Genomic DNA, 20,708 nt, shown 5'->3' on the forward strand with positions numbered 1-20,708 from the left:
ATGATATGCCCGAGACGCGGCTCGATGAAAGAAGGAGAAAGAGAATCAGCACATACACGAGGACACGACGACATATAGGCAAAGGCGTACACGGATATTTGCAGGGATTTTCCTCATAACGAGGGGGGCGGATGGCTTCATCACGAAAGGCGATACGGATTCCGGAGTTTCTTTTCTTTCTTGCGATTATTTCTCTTACTCCAGGTCTGTTTTTGCAAAAAGCAAATGTGGGAGGGTTTCCTGGAGTCTTTGCTGGGGGAACTCTGTTTCATATTCGGAAACCTCTCCCCCCAAGGTAGAGCGGACTTGGTCTCAGCGTGTCCCTTTTTGCGTTTCGCTCTCGACACCCTCCTCAGTTTGTCTTGCGGCCTTCTTTCTGGTCGCTATATTACTCGGAAACGACGTTGGCAGTGTGTTTTTGTCTTTTATTCCCCTGCGGTTTTGATACCAACATCCTGCCTTTTTGCTCCTGTGTTTGGTCTGTGGGCATTTTTTTTTGTCCCTGGGTATCTTTGTTGGGGGTGATATATCCATTTGCCTGTCTCAGGAGAAGGGGGTGAGCCAGAGCTTTGCTTGGAAGAGCGGCTGGGGGCTTTGTGAGAGTGGCTCGATGAATTAGACTGAAGAAAGCTAGACCTGTGAGAATGGGATAATGACGAGAACCATTTGCGTCTGAAAACGCGCACTTGCTTCTGCGAACCTGTGCTTTTGTCTATCCAAGTCTGGAGCCGCCGTCATGCACCAGCGTGATCTCCCCCATCCAGCGACGCCAGGTGCTCTATATGTTTCCCCGGCGTACATTCTATACAAAGGGGGGGCGGGTAGCAACCCGTGTATCCAAACCCCGACCCATTCCCCGTTCCTCTCTTCCCTTTCCACAAAACCCCTGGTTTGGGTGTCATTTTTTCTTTCATTTCTCGGCCACGTCGCCGACAATGACGCCCAGGATCCAGCAGTTGACGAGGAAGAAGGCCAGCGTGGAGAGCCACAGGCCCGGGACGAAGGTGCTGCGGCCCAGGAACTCGAGCCGGAAGCCCTGCTGCAGCCAGGCGCCCTGGGACGCGACCCAGAGGGCCAGGGCGGCGCAGCCGAGGGCCGGGCGGCGCAGCAGGGAGGAGCGCGGGAGGTAGAGCGGCAGGAAGACCATGTACCAGAGGAAGTACTGCCCGCCCCATCAGTCAGTCAGTCAGCGGTGTGCTTTTTTTTCTTATTGAGAGTGAGGAAGACGGAGAGAGAGAGGGACCAGAGGGGAGAGGAGTGAGAGGGGAGAGGAGTGAGAGGGGAGAGGCGCTCACCTGGCTCGTGCACACCTTGTTGAAGGTGACAAAGGCAAAGGTCTGGGCCAGCATGGTGGTCGGCAGGTCCTTCTTGGCCATGACGAAGGGGATGAGCAAGGTTGAGAGAAGCAGCTGCGGGAGGAAGGCGAGGGACTCGGCGCGCGGGAGGCTGCTGCCGTTGTGGCCCGGTAGTAGCGACGCGGGAGAGGAGGCCTGGTACAGCTGGATGTTGTACGGGCTGAAGTTGTGGCGGTGGTCGATGCGGGTGACGTGGTGGAGGTAGGTGTGCTGGAGGAAGGGGAAGCCATAGCTTTTTCCGGTCCCGGAGGTTAGCATCGCATGTCAGGGAGGGAGAGGGGAGGGGATGGCAGACGTACATGGAGTACATGAGCGCGTTCAGCCCGAGGAAGGTAGCCAGGCTCACGACGGCCAGCTGGACCCGGGCCGGGCTGCAGAACTTCTTGACCACAGCGAGCAGGCTCCCGTCCTTGGCGGCGGCGGCGGCGCCGGCCCGACCCATCCGCTCGTCGTCCATCCACCATACGATCGCCGGGGCGTAGATGAAGGGGTAGATCTTGAAGTGCACACCGAAGCCCAGCAGGAAGCCCGCCAGGGCCACGCGCCGGCGCAGCACGGCCCACAGCAGCGCGGCGACCAGCGCGCCCAGCAGGCCCTCGGAGCTGCCGCGCGTGCTGATGGTCGCGACCATGGGGTTGAGCAGCCATATGGCGGCGAACCGCCTCGCCCTCTCGGGCGGCATGAGCCTCGTCGTACCCGGACCCAGGCCCTCGGCCGACGACGACGTCGTCAGGATCCGCACGAGCAGCCAGCCGGCGACGAGGTCGGCCGCGGCGAAGAGCACCTTGCCCGAGGCGAAGAGCGCGACGCCGAGCGGGGTGGCCGGGTCGCCGAGGGCGGTGGGCGCGAGGATCCAGGCCAGCAGCGGGGTGTAGCGGTAGGTCTCGCGGCCGTAGGGGGACGCCCCCGCGGCGGAGAGGCGCGCGGCGTCGGTGAAGACGAGGTAGTCTATGTCTGTGTACTTGAGGGGCGAGTTGGCGTCCTGCCAGAGGCCGTAGAGCAGGAGGACGAGCCGCAGGACGGCGGCCGAGATGTAGACTGGGGACGGGCGGGAGAAGAACGCAGTGAGGAGGGAGTGGGAAGGGGAGGAGGGGGAGGAAGCGGTGGAAGGTGCCTTGGGAGCCATGGCGGATGTGGCTCGTATCGAAGGGTTTGATCTTGTGAGGTCTTGGATGGAAATATGGGCTGTATGAGGCAGCTTTGCCTTGGTATCAACCTCGATGCATCTCACACGACGCGGCGACGCGCATGTGGGTTCCGGTGCCGTCGGCCGGGCTCAGGCACGTTCAATCCCCAATTTCAGGAACCCGAAAACGACCTCAAATATCCTGTCCCTGCTCTTCTCTTCTATAGTCGCAATGTGCAGTCCGTTGTTCGCCCCTTGATGCAAGCCTCCAAGTATGAGAATCATCAAGAGCAAGATGAGAACTGTCATGTACCTAAAATGAACCCCTAGAATCGAAGTTGCGGGGAGCGGGTCCTGCCGCCTGGCGCACCAATCCAGGTGCCCCTTCCCCACTAAAATTATCAACCTTCAGCATCGTTTTACGACATCGATAACCTCCATTATCCGCCAAAGCTCCCTCCTATGCAGGCAGTCACATGAATTGATCCTCGACCACAGCATCGATACAGTGACAAAATGGAGGGTACGGCCAGTGTGGCGGCGCCGAGACAGGACAGGCCCGACTCCAAGCCCAGGCGTGACGGCGGCGGTGGCCTCAAGAGGGACCGTGACGGCAATGCCAAGAAGCCGCAGCAGTCCAGGGAGATCTCACGCAATGCCTACACGTCCATGTTTGAGCGGTTCCGGGACGAGCTCGACGAGCATCACGACCGCAGGGAGCGCGTGGTCAAGGTGTCCAGAGATGTCACGGCTTTGAGCAAGAAGATGTAGGCCACGTTCACCCATTTTCAAGTCTGCCACCAGAGCTACCTCAACTCACTGGCGTCTAGCATTTTCTCATTACAGAGGGTCCGGTCCATCGACCCGGACCTCCCCAAGGACGTCGAGTCAGACATGAAGACGCGCCTGCAGGAGATCTCCAAGCACCTGTCTACCATCGCCACCGACGTCCAGGGCATCAACCGCTGGCGGTACGCCCGCAGCATGAGCTGCATCGAGGAGTTCGTCGAGGCCGTGACCTTTGCGCACTACCTCCGGCAGCAGAGCCTCATGGACGTGGCAGAGGCCAGGACGCTTCTGCACGAACTCTGCACCGCCGTCCTGCCAGCTGACGAACCTGACCAAGCCCCCGCAGAAGAAGACAAGCCCGAGTCAGCAGGCGAAGCCATGGACGTGGACGAGGCCAAACCTGGCATCGACCTGACCGACGAGGACTTCGTCATGGGCGCCTTTGACCTGTCGGGCGAGATGATGCGCTTCGCCACGACGACGGCCGCGCTCAACGGCGAGCTGGCCGGCGGCGGTGGCAGGACCATCGTCGCCGACATGCAGGAGCTGGGCAGCTTCTTCGAGATGCTGCCGCAGCGCGGCGACCGCAGCTGGGACGGCAAGATGCAGGTCATGCGCACGTCGGTCAAGAAGGTGGAGCGCCTGGGGTACGGGCTCAAAGTCCGCGGTAGCGAGCGACCTAAGGGGTGGATGCCCGATACCCGGGGGGAGAGCCCGCCTGCGTCGCCTTGAATGTCTGTCGGGTGGTGGTATTATTGGCGAGAAAAGAGCTGGAACAGGTTGGCTTGGCTTGTTGGTGGCCGAGAGCCGCTTTTGATTTGGTGTCTGTGAGCCGCTGATTGGGAGGCCATGTTATCCTTAGCTCTTGCAGCTTGCACTCTATGAGGGTGAGACTCTTTTGCTCGATAGTGTATAGTCAGAGCCTGGTAATTCTCGCGATATTCCGCGTAGGTAGCTTGAACGATATATTGTATGCACGGGAGTTGCCTACGAACGGCGAATATATTCCGATTTAACTCGTCTCCAAACCTCACGTACTCCCCCCTAAGCGCTCTCTCTGACTGCAACTGAATCAACCAAATTTACATCTCGTTGTTTGCATTGTCATCCGCTACCAGTTGTGCAATCAGATTGTCGACATGCTCCCTAACGATAGGAATCGTGGCCTTGACCCAACCCTGCTCCCAGGGCAAACGTTCATGCTCTGCGTTTTATGCAAGTTAGTAGCTGCCGTACATGCTGTGTGAAGTTCAACCGCCTCGGTACTTACCAAAGAAAGTCTTGACCCATCGCCGCTGGACGTTTATGCCCGTCGCATTGCCAAAGACGGACATGTAGATCGCCGTCTCGAGGTAGCTGAAGCCCGCCTCCTTCTGCCCGAAGGACAAGCCCGGGTTCTCGATACGGTTCTGCGCTATGCGGTACCGATGTGCGGCGGCGGCGTCCTGTACCGAGATGATGCTATTGGTGAACTTGGACGAGGTCTCGGCCCAGACCCGGGGATTGAAGTGGAGGTTGTCTCCGAGAGCGGCGTCGAGTCTGCTGAGACTGGCATCATGCTCGATTGCTGGTCGGATAGTCATGTAAGCCAGCTTCTGGGGTATTTCTTCTTTTGTGTGTGTGTGTGTGTGTGTGTGTGTGTGCTATGGTTTGCGCTCACCTCCATGCTTGGCAAGATCCTGCAGGTTGAGCGTATTCGGGTTGCCCGTTGTGGACAGTGTCAAGCCCAGATCCACAACCGAAGCAATGGCGTTGGGATCGACGTGAATGGCTTCATCAAAGGCAGCGAGGAATTGTTCTTTCGACACGTTGAGTCCGTTGTGAGGGATATAGCCGTGGTTTGCCAACGTGTTGAGCATCGGGCAGGGAGCGCGGCCTGTTTACAGCTCAGCGTCTTGTCCTGAGAATATTATCCATCTATCTGCATAATTGTACTAGACTCACTGTCATTTGGACCGGGGGCCTGCCAGTGGTGCGAGTACGCCGTCACTACGACGGAGCAGTATGTGATGAGATGGAAGATTAGCCTCATGATGGTAAGTTTTGGAACATCCGCGACTATTCGTAAAGAATTTGAGGCATTCAAAACTAATCACGATCGACCAACACGAACGGTGGAAGCTTATTACAAGCACTCCATATGTTTATTATATATCTGACTGGTTGACAATGCCTAGAGCTCAACCTACCAGTGGCGCTCTACGTGTAACTCACAAGCCAATACCAGCTGACAGAACAGCCACACCTCGGACTTCAACGTGACCCTTTTCTCACAAGACCGATCTCAGGTTCGCAACAGGGCCCCGGAGTCTAATCCTTCACGAAAAGGTCCGGGCCAACCATTCTACGTCATCCCAATGGCTGGTTTGCAATGCGATATGTAGGCCTCCTCCAATCAACAAGCCGTCTTTAGAAAGGCAGAGGGAAGGAGCGGAAATCATGTAAGCCCTACGGATTGCGGCGTCAGCAGTAATTGCGTTGAGCTGACTGGTCCAAGAAGGGCTGTCGATAGGCCATTGCTCACTCGTCTCAACTAGGACAGGCTCACGCCGAGAGCTTGATGGTCTGCCTCAGGTCATGGCCCGCCTTACTTAGCCTTGTATGGAGTTAGGTGCGTGAGACGTCGCTTCGCAATGGGCAAGCTGACGATGCCTAGCTTTGTCAGACACGAGAGCAAATGGTGGATCAGAGTTCAGGGCCTTGGCAAACCCTGAAGTAAAAGAGCTTCCTGAGAGGTACAATACGTTGGTCATACTGGGGAAAAAAACACGACGAACGTAGGAGGGTAGTTTTGATTGAAAGGATCGAGATCAGCATTTGGATGTGCCGTTTGGAACGGCAGGTCTATCTTCTCACACTCCATCATCACACCAACCTGGCTCAACAAAACGGCAAGTCGTGACAAGATGTTTCATTACTCGAAGTTCCTGTAGGTAATCCAGGGGCGGCAGCTGTGCTCCCTGCGTCGACCTGGTCGAGACAAGTTGCCCGTATCTCCCGTACGACTTTGGCTCCCAACCTACTGAAACCATGATGAGAGTCTACCCCGCCCAATCTCATCGACAAAAAGCAAACGTCACACAGTAGCTGATATCTCAGCATACTCAGACATGATCTGCCATCCCTCCACAAGGTACCCCGTGAACAGCGTCATACGCATCCCCTCCATCTTGTACTCTGAACGGCGGCAAACCCAAGACCTAGTCTCCCAATACATCCTTCCATCCACCAGCGATCTCACGCTTTAACGGTACACCACCTCATACGGCCGTCGATACTCGGTATACCACGCATTCTGATCCCGCAGCGCCTCGTACATCTCCACCACGGCCCCGCGGACCCCGACTCGCATCCAGCCAACGTCAGGCCGCGTGCAACCCTCGATCGCCTCCATGGGCATCTCGCGCGGGTCCGGCACCGAGGGCTCCCATTCCTTCCAGACGAGGTCCACGAAGCACTCGTTGTCCTCGTCGCCGATGTCGTCGTCCGTGTCGTCTACCCCTTCCTCGAGGTCGGCTGTAGCAGCAGCGATCCGATCCAGTGCCTCGGCGTCAACGCGTATGCAGTAGCGATATCTCTGCGACAGGCCCGGCTGGGCGCCGTCGACTCCTTGGTCGTGCGCGACGGTGTCTGGTGCCGAGGCCCACTCCCTGAAGTGCTGCCTCACTGTGCTCGTGGTGGCGCCATCGAACTCGGTCTTGTCTTCGACGACGGTGAGCTGAAAGCGGTCGAGTATGTCGAGCCCCTTGTAGTACTCCAATGTCTCCCGCGCGTATCGTCGCAGGGCTTGCAGCAGCCGTGCCCAAGCAGCGTCTGTGTTGTTGTCGTATGCACACCGATATATAACGAATCCCCAGACGCGATGCCCATCTTCGACGAGTGCGCGCTCGATGCAGTCAGCTGTGTTATTACAGGTGGAAAACTGCGGCGTGCGCTGGGACTGGGGTGATGGCGATATCATGGCTGGTCTCAAACACTGTCGCGTGTAATTTCGCGTGCGCGTGTTTGGATTAAACAAAGTCGGGAGTTTGCTTGGTTTGGTAGTTGTAGATGGGAGGAAAATGGAACTTGTGAGCGCTAAGAAGTTTGCTTTTGATGTACGTCTTTTGTCCATGTGCGACAATGCTCTTGCCACTCACATGGCCTGCACATCAATGAATTCACATGCAGCATCACTCTTTAGGTTTTGATACAACGGAAAATGAATTTCAGAACTACCAAGGGCACAAAATCAAATACAAATGCAAATTCCAGCACCAGTTTGATCATCAAGCAGGCCCTTTAACACAGTACGCATAGCCCAACCACAGGTTCTCACAATTGCTTCCAACTTTGAAGATGTTAGCATACAGCACGAATCCCATGAGAAAGACGCAAGGGGGACAAACCTGAAGGATTCCAACTGAGGAACTGCTGAAAGGTGATGCCAAACTTGGTCTGGATTAATTCACAGTAGTCACCCGACTGCACTGTGTAATACTGCCGACACCCCTTCACACTTCCAGTCTGTGTCGGCGCAGCTGAACTGACAGAGGTGCTCGTCGACGACCTTGTTGGCGAGCTCGTCGATAAAGAGCCTCCCGTGCCGCTCCCCACTCCAATGCAGACAGCACGAACTCCGTAGTAGGCAAGGTTCGCATAGAGCGCCTTGTTACAGTCCTGCACAGAAGCAGTGGCCTTGCCGAGCCAGGTGTTCCACGAGAGCAGCTGGGCGAGAGTGATGGGCACCGAGGCCGCCAGCACGTCGCACGTGTATCCGCTGCGGTTTTGGTACCCCCTCACCTGCGTGAAGCAGGAGCAGCCCTGCACCGTCCCGGGCTCGGTGGCGTTCAGGTCGAGGCACGTGTCCGGCGTCGTCGGGCTGCCCGTCCCACCGCCGCCGGGCGACTCGACGCAGTAGCTAAACCCTTTCTGCAGGGCGCAGGCGCTGCCGTCGCCTCCGCCGAGGCTCGGGTTCCACTGCTGCAGCTGGTCGACCGTCACCCCGTAGGCGTACGCCACGTAGCCGCAGGCGTTGAGGTCGCTCTGGTTGGCGTTGAAGTTGCGGTACACGGGGCACTCGGGCACCGTGCCCGACGCGGTGGGCAGGAGCGACGTCGTCGCCACGTACCCCGGGTCTCCCTTCGTGGTTGTTATCTCCGTGTTAACGGGTGGGTAGGACGCCGTCGGGACGGTGAGGGTGGCCCACGGGCCGGACTGCGTCGGCTTCGGGTGCCCGGAGTAGGTGAGGATGTCCCCCACGGGCGCGACGCAGTACGCCACGCCGAGCAGCAGGTTGGTGCACTGCGCGTCCACCGACGGGTTCAGGAAGTAAAAGTCGTCCAGGGTCAGGCCGTTGGCGACCGAGATGACGCCGCATGTGTCTCCCGACTGGACGGTGTACCACTTGCCGCACGGCTTCGTGGACCCGCCGGCAGCGTTGGTCGGCGGCGGGACGGGCGCGGTCACCGACGTGCCGGGCAGGGGCGAGGTCGCAGTGGCGTTCAGGCCGCCACCCGGAGGGCCGATGCAGATCTCGTACCCGATGAACTTGCCAGTGTTGCCGCACAGGCTGTTGAACTGGGGGTTCCACGATAGGAACTGCGTCCAGGTCACTCCAGGGTGGCCCACGAGCACGCTTTCGCACGAGTCTCCCGCCTGCCATGTGTAAATTTGGCACTGTTCCGGCACGCACAGGGTTGCCTGCGCGTCGACCGCGGCGAGGAAGTTTTGGCAATACAGATCCAGGTCGTTTGCTATGAGCAGCGTGTACGTTGACACCTTGAGCGCTTTCGCGACCGCGTTGCAGTCGTAGTCCTGCGCTTTGAGCTTGTAGCTGCTCCTGCACACCGGAGTTGCAGAGCTGGATGGTGGACTCGTGCTGCTTGATCCTGGATTCTGAGAGGTGGTCGTTGGCGGTTTTGTGAAGGTGTACTTGCCCGCCACGCTGCAACTCGATGTCAAAGAAGCAAAATTCTCTGCCAACACCTCATCATAGCCGAAAGGGCTATTTAGCTGGAGCGCACGCCCGCCGAGCCAGCAATCCGAGCAAGTCTCATTGGCTCTCATAAAGCCTTGCTGAGACCACTGCAGAATAAATGGCTCGCAGAGCTGCCCCGTTGCGGCATCCTTTCTGCACGACACGTTGAACGCGTGGATATAGTTGTCCACAATGTATGATGCTGGCTGAGCCGATCCACTAAATATGATAGTGTCCGAGGAAGCCTTGCAAGCTGCTACGATGGCAGTCTTGGCAGTCTGCAGTGAACGATAGCAGCTGTCCACGCAAAGAGCCTTGGCGCTGTCCAGGTCCAAGATATTGTTGCTTTGTTATCATTAGCATCTTCGTCTGCTGCACAGACGATGAGAAGCGTATAGGCCTTACCTCAATGCCCGGTTGCTCAGGAGCAGTGGGCAAGCAACGCTCGTGTTCAACGCCTTTTTACACCCGTCACTCAACCCAGGGTAGTCCACATTCATATACGTGCCATTCAGTTGCTGAGCCCAGGAAAGAATGGGAAAGATGAAAAGGAGAATGATTTTGCTAGTCATGACGAGAAGTATGAACAATGATTGCCAAAATACCCAGGGTTTCAAACGAGCATTACTTGATAATGTAGGATATCAGCAAATAACAACCCGCTTGACAACCTTGAGTTCTCCTTGCAACGGTCAAAGTGCTCTAGGATTAACCTTGAGCCCCTATTATGTACCGCCACATACTCTATTCCCGCTAACCCTGGAGCCTTGACTACCGCCAAGAAGACAATGACATTTGACTAAGAGCATGCAACGTTTCTGACTGCCTTGAGCTAGTTGCGGGATTGTTAGACGAGTTCTGTACTACCACCAACGTTTCACTGACCCACAGCGGTCAGAGACATGCAATTATCCCGTGGACGATAAGGAGATCATGCGGACACTAAGACACAGCGTACAATTTGTGCTGACCCCCTTCATTCGGTAGATCAGACTGCCAAGGAAGTTTCTCTCATACATCCTTACATCCCTCGATCATCATCAACTCGATCTGCCCTATCGTTGAACAGAGACAGACAAGGTGGTGACCAGGGATGCCCAACTCAGACATCCTCTGACCATCTCGCAATTTCCATCTCCCATCACCTGCAGGATCCCTTGCAGTGTGCCGCTGGATTGAGGAGTAAGCCGTTTCCATTGGAGGATTAACATCCATCGTGACGGACATAACCATGAGAGGGACAATATGCCGTCCACACCATGTCATCTGAGGCTGATGCTCTATGGCCTCTTTAGGAAATATTCAATGATGATGAAACTCTTGAAACGAAATCCTCCGATGCCCATCAGAGTAATGGCTGTCGTGCAATTTATTTCTAGAGCGATTGTTACGTTCGGTCTCATATTGCCCCCGGCTGGTGCATCACGATGACCGGGACAGCCTTGGCAAATTTCCTGAACATGGCTGTAAGCAGCTGGGTATCATTGCCGTGAGAACTGGTATGCTAGCTATATAGAAATATTCCTGCTTGCATGCAGAGCCTAACTACAACTTACCAATCGGGGCCTCTTGCGTCAACTACTGACCCATCTTGACTACTTCTCAAGGATGGCCTTTCTCAAAGCGCAGTTATTCAGGGGAGCCAGACTTTGCATTATACTTACCCTGCTGGCCCTGATAACTCTGTCAGCAGTTCCGCTCCTCAGAAGCTCCAATGTCCGGATTTTGCCGTCTCGGCTTGATCCACTTCGTGGGCATGACCTTCTTGAAATCTTTGACTCTGAGGTGGGCTCCGTGGCAGACACGAACCTGACAGGGCCGGAGCTGCACCGCAGAGACGATTACACCTGCGGGCCCGGAAAACCTTGTCGCAATAAAGCCTGTTGCGGTGCCAGCGGCTATTGCGGCTATGGGGCTACGGTATTTTGATCTCCCTTTCTATCTATACTCTCCTCCTGTGGCTTGAGAGTTTTGCTGACGAGGAGTAGTACTGTGGGAAAGGATGCACATCGAACTGCGATGCCCACGCCGAGTGCGGCAAAGACGCACTCGTTCCCGGCACCAAGTGTCCGCTGAATACTTGCTGCAGCGAGTTTGGCTTTGTGAGTTGAGGCCAGCCTATTAAACCATGGGGTATCGTGGCTGACTCTGACCAATCCAGTGCGGAACGACTGAGGAGTTTTGCACTGGTGAGTACTTGTCGCTTGGATTCATACCCATAAGAGCCCAACGACAGAACTCCAACTAATACTTCACTTAAAGGAAAATGCCAGAGCAACTGCATTCTGCACCCGAAGCCTCCCGGAGGCGCTTCAGCCATAGGCGATATCCTTCAGAACAAGGTCATTGGCTATTATGAAGCGTGGAGCGCTCGCAAGTCGTGCCACAAAGTTGGGCCCACTGGCATGGCGATTGATGCACTTACCCAGTGAGCATCCCGGCAGTCACCGCCTGCAGGCCTGAATCAATGAACTGACAACTTTTAAGCGTAAACTTTGCTTTTGCCTACATTGAGCCGGGCACTTACAAGATCGTCCCGATGGACTCCCAGACTCCCGAGAGTCTGTTTCGGGAAGTCCCTAACCTCAAGTCCATCAAGCCGGATCTCAAGGTCTTTGTCAGTATTGGAGGATGGTATGTCGTTACGGTGATAGTCAATTATGTGATTCCAAGGCTCATGGCTACAGGACTTTCTCGGATAACAACACTGTCACACAACCTCTGTTTGGCGAGATTGCCGCGGATCCTGGCAAGCGAAAGACCTTTGCAAACAATTTGGTCCAGTTCATGAAGCATTATGGTATGAAAAATGTTGTCCCTTGTCTAATTGCTGAACGGATAGTATTGACCTCCTGCAGGGTACGACGGCGTAGACATCGACTGGGAATACCCCGGCGCCCCAGACCGAGGCGGCAAGCCCCAGGACGTGCAGAACTTCGTCCTGCTGTTCCAGACCCTGCGCAGCACGTTCGACGCCAGCGGCTCCCGCTTCGGCCTCAGCTTCACGGCGCCCTCGTCCTTCTGGTACCTGCGCTGGTTCGACCTGCCCAACCTCGTCAAGTACGCCGACTGGATCAACCTCATGTCGTACGACCTGCACGGCGTCTGGGACCGCGACAACCCCATCGGCAGCATCGTCCAGGGCCACACCAACCTGACCGAGATCAAGCTGGCCGCCGAGCTGTTCTGGCGCGTCGGCATCCCGCCCGCCAAGCTGGTCATGGGCTTCGGGTTCTACGGGCGCTCCTTCACGCTCGCGGACCCCGCGTGCTCCAAGCCCGGGTGCCGGTTCAGCGGGGCGTCGGTGCCGGGCCCTTGCACCGGCGAGGGTGGGATCCTGGGCCACTACGAGATCCAGGAGGTGCTCAAGGGCGGCGGCAAGCGGAAGAGGGCCGTGCAGCCGGTGTACGACAAGGCTGCTGCCGTCAAGTATGTGACGTTTGACAAGGATCAGGTATCTATCTACCACTCTCCTTTCATGATTCCATCCTTCGCAGGTATTGATACCAAAGCAGTGGGTTTCGTATGACGACAAGGAGACGATGAAGCAAAAGGTCGACTGGGCCAACAGTATTGGCCTAGGCGGCGCTCTGATCTGGGCATCGGATCTCGGTAAGGAGCAAAATTCTTCTATGACATGCACAATGGTGGTTGGCTGTCAGCTAATACTGTAACCAAGACGACAATGCATATACTGCACATGCAGATCTGCTGAATAAAGCGATCCAGTCGACAGCTAAACTGAACGATGTCGCCAAGGCACTCGCAAATCCCAAAGCCTTGATTCAGGACCTCTCCGGAACGAACGGCCAGGACTGTTTTGCCTACAAGGACAAATGCATCAACTTGAACGATAACAAAGCCATGTCTAACGCGTGTGGAAGCGGTTTCACAGCCGTGGGCTGGGACGATGCAGGGTGTGGCAAGAAGAGCTGTGTGAGTACTGCATCACTTAGAGGAGAGGACGCACTTTTTGAGACTAATGGGACGGATGCCTTCATAAAGCACTGCGGTAAGCCCATTTGCTGCCCGACTGTCTCAGCGCCCAAGAATTGCAAATGGCGCGGCGACGATAACGGAGGTGGCGTCGGCAGTGACTGCAATGCCCAGTGCGGTCCCGGGGAGATCAACATCAAGGGCATCCAATCGCACTGGGGAGGCGGCTTCTTGAACGACGGAAACACAAACAGATGCGGCCGCGGGGAGAAAGTGTTTTGTTGCCCCAGCCTGGACTTTGCGACTGTGACCAAGGGCTGCGAGTACACGTCATGGTAGGTGATGAACGCCCTCATCTTTCATCGTGATTAACCTGACGTTGGGTCTTTCCGTAGCCTAGGGAGCTGCCCATCAGGCAAGGATCCTTTGTTTAGCAAGAATGACGCCTGCTTCCTGGGTACTCAGTACTACTGCTGCCCAAAGCCGGTTCAGCTCAAGAAGTGCCGATGGGAAGCTGGCAGCAAGGGCACCGATTGTGTCAACGCAGTGTGCAAGGACACTGAAGTTGAGGTTGACCGAGCTCAGTTTGGAGAATGGGGCACTGTCGGATGTTCGTGTAAGTCGACACAAAAACTTTGATCCACGTTCGAGGCGTTCACCCAGACTGACCACTCTCTTACCGCTCAGGGGGTCGCAAGAAAGCCGCCTGCTGCACTGTTGACAAGGCACCTCCAAAGCCCGCTTACTGCACCAAAGATCCATGTGATACAATACCAGAGTTCTGCCCGGGGAAGGGCGCCAGCCTAGCCCAATCTCGGGCAGTTCATGTTCCAGAAATCGGCCAAAGAGACAACAAAGAAGAAAAACAGCTGGAGGTCTACGAACCGAGATCGAGTCCTTCGTCAAATGAGCCCAGGTCAGTGCACCTCCTGGAGAAGCGCGGCAACGCCGAGACCTACTATGTCGACCTTGGGAACAATATCGGCATCCGGATCATTGCCGTGGCCTATCCCGGCCTCGCCGAGATCTTCGGCCTGCCCGGCGCGTCCAGAGTGCTTCGGCGCTTCTTCCGGCTCATTGCAGGGTACTGCACCGGTCCTGCCATTACCGAGGGAGACGTTGGAGGCGGGAGCAGTCCAGGGAACCTGGGCGGGCTGGATGCCGAGCATCCCATTGATGTAAGAGGATCCTGCTGTTCTACATATATGTTCGTTTGAACCCCAAATATCTAACCCTCAATCATCCAGCGCCAAGTCATGATCCCCTTCACCCGGACTCTTGCAAGCGGAAGACTACCATCCGGCGCATCGGCGGGCGGCCTCGTGGCTCTCGGCGGGCAGTGGCTCAAGACGAACTGGCACAAGACGTTCGCAGCCTTGGCCGCCCGGCCCGCAATCGGGAGCGCCCAAGGGATCTCGCCCGACACGCCCAACGACCGCATCATGGAGTGCATGGGCTCGTACGACTACCCTGACCCCTTGCTGCCGACAGACAAACAGCTCAACGGCGCCAAGGCCTCCATCATGCGCCTGCGGCGACCGGCCACGCCCGACAGAATCAGGCGGCTCGCCGAGGTGGCGGTCCGCGAGGACAGCCAGGGCGCGGTAGACGAGCTCCTGTCGCCCATCCGCGATGTGAGTCCCCCTCCACTACTATCTATATGCAGACTTACTGCCTTGCATCGAACTGACACGCACCCCAACCCAGGGCATCGCCGTCTTCGAGTACATGAACCGCCCGCACGCCGCGGAGCGCTTCAACCGCGTGCGCCAGCAGATCCGGCGGCAGCTGGGCTACATCGAGGCCGACGTGCCCGGGGCCCACGGGCTCGTCGCCTGGTGGGACCTCTTCTCGCGCGACTACTTCGACCTCGTGGGCCGGCGCGCGAGCGAGTGGGCGCGCGACGTGATCGAGGCCGCCGCGGGGCCCTACGTCGAGGCGCAGCAGGCCGGGCGCAACCTCGCGACGTACGAGCAGGTGCTCGGCGCGCTCGAGGAGATGCTCACCACGTCCGAGGACCTGAGCCTGCCCCCGGACACGTCGATGCAGAACCCGCAGCCTCCGGACGGCAGCGGCGGCGCCGGTGGTGCGAGTCCCCCGACCGGCGGTGGTGCTGGAGGCGGTGCGAGCCCTCCCAGCGGTGATGGAGGTGCCGGCACTGGTGGTCCGCCGCCGTCATCGTGAGGCCAAGGGTGAAGGTCTGTGCCTGAGCGGAATGAAATAAGGTTGACAGCGGGTAGGTCTAAGAATGGGTGGGTGGAGTGGCTGTGTCCCCTGGATAGGGCTGTGCTTAGCTGTGTGATCGACGCTGTTGGGCGAGGGGAATGAGCATGAGGATCCCTGCCCGCATTGATCCTGCAATTGAAGCTGCAGTGTCTGCTACCAACAACGCCGTAGGAAACACAAAGCTGCCCCTGTTCACTGCCTCAGAACCCCTGAAGTGAATCCTACGAAGGACTACCTAGGTACTTGTGTAACATATTAGTCGCCATTTCTGCAGTTATCAATGTCGTCCATCCACTCCTTCTCCCTTCCCGCAGGATTGAGATCAGCTTCATCTCTATTTAGGCCGGAGGGTTTTCAATTGGTATCGTTTTTTGAACTTGTATCGACCAGGCTTGTACAGCGATTACACCATGCCAAGCATTTCAAGCTCAGTAGAAACCGCTTCGTCGGCGACGGGAGCCGCAGGCGATATAGCCGGTTCCGAACTTTCCCCTACTGTCAAGATCCTCCTCATCTCTATCTGCGGTTTCCTAGCATTCGGCGCGATCGTGTACGGCATCGTCAAGTGGAGCGCCAGCCAGAATAAGGGCGTATACGACGAGAAGCATCACAGTGCCAGTCTCTATGACACGTTGAAGCAGAATCGGGCGGAGAGAGATTCAAGATATCACATGGCCCGCATGCTTGAGGAGAGCGGTCGCGGCTATCATGCCGCACAAAGGGAGCCTGTCGAGATGGACGCGTCCGAGATTCGACGATCTTCCGAGAGGAGCAGGCGTGTGAGCGAGACTCCATCTATTATATCATCATCTGCCCAGCGACACTCTCGACGAGGATCGAGACAAGGACTGCTTGCTGCAGTCGAGGATTCGTCGAACCAGCCATCACCTCCGGCAATGGTGGACCTGCAGAGACCATCGCCAGCGTGGAGAGCACCCGACGAACGAGAAGATCGACGCCGGTCATCCGACTTCAGAAGCTTTTGAGAACACACCTAAGAAAATAGCACAAACAACAGCAACCCGACTTCATTGCAGCACTAGCTTTGGAAGATCACACTTGTTTCATTATCCGCACTCGTTGTCCAACATCTCGCCACCAAAGAACACCAGGACTGTTGCTGCTAAGCACCGTTCGAAGCCCCAAGCAACCGTTCCGCATTGATTCGATGCACCAGCGCCACCGCCTCCGGGCCGATAGTTGTAACAAGACCGTCATCCATGATCTTGGTCAAGTTCACCACCAGGGGTTCCGGGAAGAATGGGAAATCACTGCCGTACAGCAGCCTGTCCTCCGCGACTCCGGTCGCTCTCATCATCGCCGGCAGCTCCCCAGGGAATGGCCATCCCGCCAGATCGAAATAGCAACGGGTTTCCAGTATCTCGCGCGCCTCCCCTTCGTCGATGACGACTACACCATCGGGAAGCGAGGTCTGCAGGAGCTTGCCGAACTGCAATACTCTGGTCAGAAGGGGAGGGAAAGCCCCGCCTGCGTGTGCGAATATGGTGGTGATGCATGGAAACCGGGAGTAGACGCCGCGCAGCAGCATGTTGGTCATGAGCCTGGCTGTGTCAAAGAAGAACTCGAAGAGCGGGCTCGGGAAGGTGTCTGCCAGTGGTGCTGCCTGGATGCCGCTCCAGTCACAGCCCGCCCCGTATCTGCAAGCCGTGTACGGGGTAGTGGGATGGAAAAAGATGGTGGCATTCCGCTCGTTCAGAACGTTAAGGACCTCGTCAAAAATTGGGTCACCGAGATAGTAGCCCCGGTAGTTGGTCATCCACACGAAGCCCTCCGCACCTTCATCGAGCGCCGCATCAATCTCGGCGATGGATTCGTTGACATATGGCAGCGGTAACGTGGCCCAGAAGCCAAAGCGGTCCGGGTGGGCAGCCTGGAGTCCCGCAGCGTAGCTGTTGACGTCGCGGGAGAGGCTGGCACACTTGGCTGCGTCGTCCCAGAGGCAGGTACCCGGCGAGCTGATACTCAGGATGGCCTTGCTGATGTTGGCGGCGTTCATCATGTCCAGATGGGCTTCAACGGACCATGGCTGCCAGCAGTGGTCAGTGAAGCACAGGACGGGATGGTGCTACTCGATGTAGCTTACCGGGATGGAGGGTATGCCTTCGAGCTTGGCATGGCCAGTCTCTATCAAGGCATCCCGAAAGAAGGGAGGCAGGAAATGAGAGTGGATGTCTATTCTGGCAAGCGAAGACATGAGTGATATTGTCAACTAAGGGTCGGATCAATCAAATTCTATTCATTGAGGTGTCTAATTCTAAGGGAGAAAAGGGGAAGGCCGCCAGGGGGGCCGCCGGCCCTTAGGGGTGACCCTAAAGGGCGGTGTAGTTAGGCAGAGACAGCTCTATATACTAAATTTATCCTAGGGTTGTTCTTAGTGGACTAGCCCCTTCTGATATATCCCTCTAGATCTTTAGAATCTAGAATTCTAGGAGATCTAAAACTATTTCTATATCTTAAATAGGAAATTAATAATTTTATTTAGTATTAAAGATTAATTAGCTACTTTTAGTCTTATTAATTATATATTAGATATTAATATAGATATATATTAAATTAAAGGCTTTATAGAAATTACTCTTTCTTATTATTAATTCTTATATCTTTCTTATATATCTTAATATATTTTATATATATTTAAATAATTTCTATCTTTTTTAATAATTAATTTAATAATTTAATAATTATAATATCTATTTTTTTAGATAGAAAATTTAAATTTAAATTTTAATTAGATCTTTAAATTAAGTTTTAAATATCTTTAAGCTTTAAGATATAATTTTAAATAATTTTAATTAGGATATTTCTTAGATTTATTAACTTCTTATTTAAATTAACTAGATTAGAAGATTTTATAGATTTAATCTTTATAAAGAATATTAATCTTTTTATTCTTCTTTTAAATAATAATAGAAAGAGATATATAGAAAATAATAATATAATACTTTCTATAAGTAATTCTAATAGTTTAATAATAAGATATCTATCTTTTTTAATAAGAGGTTTAGATTTAATTTCTAGTTAGATTTTTAAACTTCTTAATATCTTTAGGTCTTTAAAAGTTCTTTTTATTTAATATAATTAGAGATTACTATTCTTTTTACTAGTCTTAATTATCTTTTAAGATAATAATAAGATAGAGATAAAGATTTAATTACTTAATAAACTCTTAGTACTTATTAATTAAAAGAATTTTAATTAGCCTATTAGTTAGTATTTAATTAATAACTAGATATTCTATCTTTATTATCTTCTTTTAAATCTCTTATTAAATTTAATAATAATAGATATTAATATATTTTAAAATTACCTTAAGTTATAGATTCTTACTTTTAATTAAATAAATAATTTAATAATTATTATAATAAATAATAAATTAATCTAATAGTTATAATATTATCTTTTTAAAAAATTATATAATAATAATAATCTCTTAAAGAGAGCTTATAAGAATAAGTAACTTTATTTTAATCAATAAGATAATAATAATATTTTACTTAATTACTTTTTAATTAATAATACTTTTAAATAATATTATAAGATATCTTTAAAAGAACTTTTAATTCTTTAAATTATCTTTAAATAAAGTATTAATATAGACTTTAAGTAAGAGATCTAGATTATTTCTATTAAATAAAATATCTAACTTCTTTATTCTTAAGAGGTAATAAATAACTCTATCTATCTTCTTTATTACTTTAGATAAAGAGTTTATAAGAAAATAGGTAAGATTAGTAATTACTTTAATAATATTTAGTCTTATAATAATATTAAGATAGATTAAAGATTCTATCTTTTATTAATAGATATAAATCTTTAATAAGATTACTTACTTATCTAGCTTTATAATCTTTTTAACTAATATAAAGATAACTAGCTCTCTAGCTATATTATTAAGCTTATATCTAATAATAAGATTAGTAATCTTATCTTCTTATAAGATCTAGATCTAACTTTAATTAATACTTTAAATAACTCTTATTTCTAAGAACTATTTAATATTCTCTAGATCTCTTATTTTAAATTAGTAGATTAAGATCTCTTTAAAGATCTCTTTTTTAGCTTTATCCTTCTTATAATAAAGATAGATAATATTATTAATATAGAAGAATATTAAAATAGAGTTATTATAGAAGAGATATAGCTCTTTAATTAATTAGATAAATTCTATTTTAATAAGAATAATTAAAAGAAGTTTTTATTATAATAGTAGTAATATCTATAGGCTATATAGTACTTTAATTAAATAAGTAATCTTATTAATCTATTTAAAGTATAATAGAAGTTTTATAAATATCTTCTTATTAAAATAGGTATTAATAAAAATATTAATTATATCTAATTACTTTATCTTAAGCCTAAATCTTATAATAATAGCTATAAGAATTTAGAAAGATCTTTTTATTAATATAGTAATATAGGTATTCTAATTATTTAATAGCTATTAGTCTTCTTAAATATAAATTCTAATCTTAAATCTCTTAATATATCTTTTATTATTAAACTTATAGGTAAATACCTACTTTAATAATATAACTATCTAGCTTTTAGCTTTATAATAATCTATTATCTTTAATATTCTATTATCTTAAATATTCTTAACCTTCTTTCTTATAATCTTAAGTTAATATTAATTATAGAGGTTATTAATAGCTATAATAATTCTTAATCTTAAGAGGTAAGACTACTTTATAGGACTAGAGGCATATAGATTTATATAAGCAGTAAGTAATAGGCACTACTAAGCAATAGTAGTTGACTTAATTATAGCTAAGATAGCTTTACTTAAAGGTGCTTTATTAAATAAGATACTTTAAATACTAGAGAGCTATCTAGGGTAGATATCTAAGAATAGACATATATCTATATATATAGACAATAGATCACTTTAGATCATAGTAATCCTTTATAAGTCCTTACTATAGAGTGTAGTAATCTATAGTAAGAGATTACTAGCTCAGACAGTGATCTTAGGATCTATATATTTTCTGCCTATCTTATCTTCCTAACCGCCTAGAGTGGTATACTATAGTAAAGGCAGTTGGTTTTATGATATTAAGTAGTTATTATTTATCTATATCTCTTATTATCACTTTCTAATAAAGAAGTAAATAGGTTTTTCCTCTAGTCTTCTTTTTCTTTAAGCTATACCTATATCTACTTATTATTATCTTCTATAGCTACTAAGTATATATCTCTATTCTATATAAATTTAGATCCTTTATCTAAGTTATCTCTAGATCTAATTCTATTTATTCCTAATAGAATATCATTCTATTCCTTTAGCCTAAGTAGTTTC

General features: G+C 51.3%; 7 protein-coding genes across 7 annotated transcripts; 3 read left to right on the forward strand and 4 right to left on the reverse strand.

The window, feature by feature from the left end:
• Nucleotides 1-910: 910 nt before the first annotated feature.
• On the reverse strand, nt 911-2,481 carry E0L32_004530 (uncharacterized protein; the record flags this gene model as incomplete). The annotated part of the gene is made up of 3 exons (XM_031138951.1): nt 911-1,162; nt 1,296-1,587; nt 1,655-2,481. 3 exons carry the CDS (start codon nt 2,479-2,481, stop codon nt 911-913), a joined length of 1,371 nt encoding a protein of 456 aa, XP_030996964.1.
• Nucleotides 2,482-2,997: 516 nt separating this feature from the next.
• Nucleotides 2,998-4,002, forward strand: E0L32_004531 (uncharacterized protein; the record flags this gene model as incomplete). Its single annotated transcript, XM_031138952.1, has 2 exons — nt 2,998-3,248; nt 3,312-4,002. The coding sequence occupies 2 exons, from the start codon at nt 2,998-3,000 to the stop codon at nt 4,000-4,002; spliced, it is 942 nt and encodes a 313-aa protein (XP_030996965.1).
• Nucleotides 4,003-4,352: 350 nt separating this feature from the next.
• E0L32_004532 (uncharacterized protein) lies at nt 4,353-5,302 on the reverse strand (the record flags this gene model as incomplete). The annotated part of the gene is made up of 4 exons (XM_031138953.1): nt 4,353-4,474; nt 4,541-4,879; nt 4,931-5,146; nt 5,215-5,302. The coding sequence occupies 4 exons, from the start codon at nt 5,300-5,302 to the stop codon at nt 4,353-4,355; spliced, it is 765 nt and encodes a 254-aa protein (XP_030996966.1).
• A 1,212-nt stretch (nt 5,303-6,514) lies between these two features.
• Nucleotides 6,515-9,801, reverse strand: E0L32_004533 (uncharacterized protein; the record flags this gene model as incomplete). Its single annotated transcript, XM_031138954.1, has 4 exons — nt 6,515-7,170; nt 7,589-7,600; nt 7,659-9,574; nt 9,635-9,801. 4 exons carry the CDS (start codon nt 9,799-9,801, stop codon nt 6,515-6,517), a joined length of 2,751 nt encoding a protein of 916 aa, XP_030996967.1.
• An 855-nt stretch (nt 9,802-10,656) lies between these two features.
• Nucleotides 10,657-15,349, forward strand: E0L32_004534 (uncharacterized protein; the record flags this gene model as incomplete). The annotated part of the gene is made up of 14 exons (XM_031138955.1): nt 10,657-10,695; nt 11,046-11,149; nt 11,319-11,331; nt 11,391-11,418; nt 11,492-11,657; nt 11,717-11,863; nt 11,917-12,029; nt 12,088-12,683; nt 12,727-12,841; nt 12,909-13,500; nt 13,561-13,781; nt 13,853-14,343; nt 14,413-14,799; nt 14,873-15,349. 14 exons carry the CDS (start codon nt 10,657-10,659, stop codon nt 15,347-15,349), a joined length of 3,489 nt encoding a protein of 1,162 aa, XP_030996968.1.
• Nucleotides 15,350-15,801: 452 nt separating this feature from the next.
• On the forward strand, nt 15,802-16,377 carry E0L32_004535 (uncharacterized protein; the record flags this gene model as incomplete). Its single annotated transcript, XM_031138956.1, has 1 exon — nt 15,802-16,377. The coding sequence occupies one exon, from the start codon at nt 15,802-15,804 to the stop codon at nt 16,375-16,377; it is 576 nt and encodes a 191-aa protein (XP_030996969.1).
• Nucleotides 16,378-16,514: 137 nt separating this feature from the next.
• E0L32_004536 (uncharacterized protein) lies at nt 16,515-17,408 on the reverse strand (the record flags this gene model as incomplete). Its single annotated transcript, XM_031138957.1, has 1 exon — nt 16,515-17,408. The coding sequence occupies one exon, from the start codon at nt 17,406-17,408 to the stop codon at nt 16,515-16,517; it is 894 nt and encodes a 297-aa protein (XP_030996970.1).
• Nucleotides 17,409-20,708: the final 3,300 nt, after the last annotated feature.

Source organism: Thyridium curvatum (genome assembly GCF_004353045.1).
Source record: "Thyridium curvatum strain D216 chromosome Unknown NODE_22_length_467593_cov_81.276643, whole genome shotgun sequence".
Lineage (NCBI taxonomy): Eukaryota > Fungi > Ascomycota > Sordariomycetes > Thyridiales > Thyridiaceae > Thyridium > Thyridium curvatum.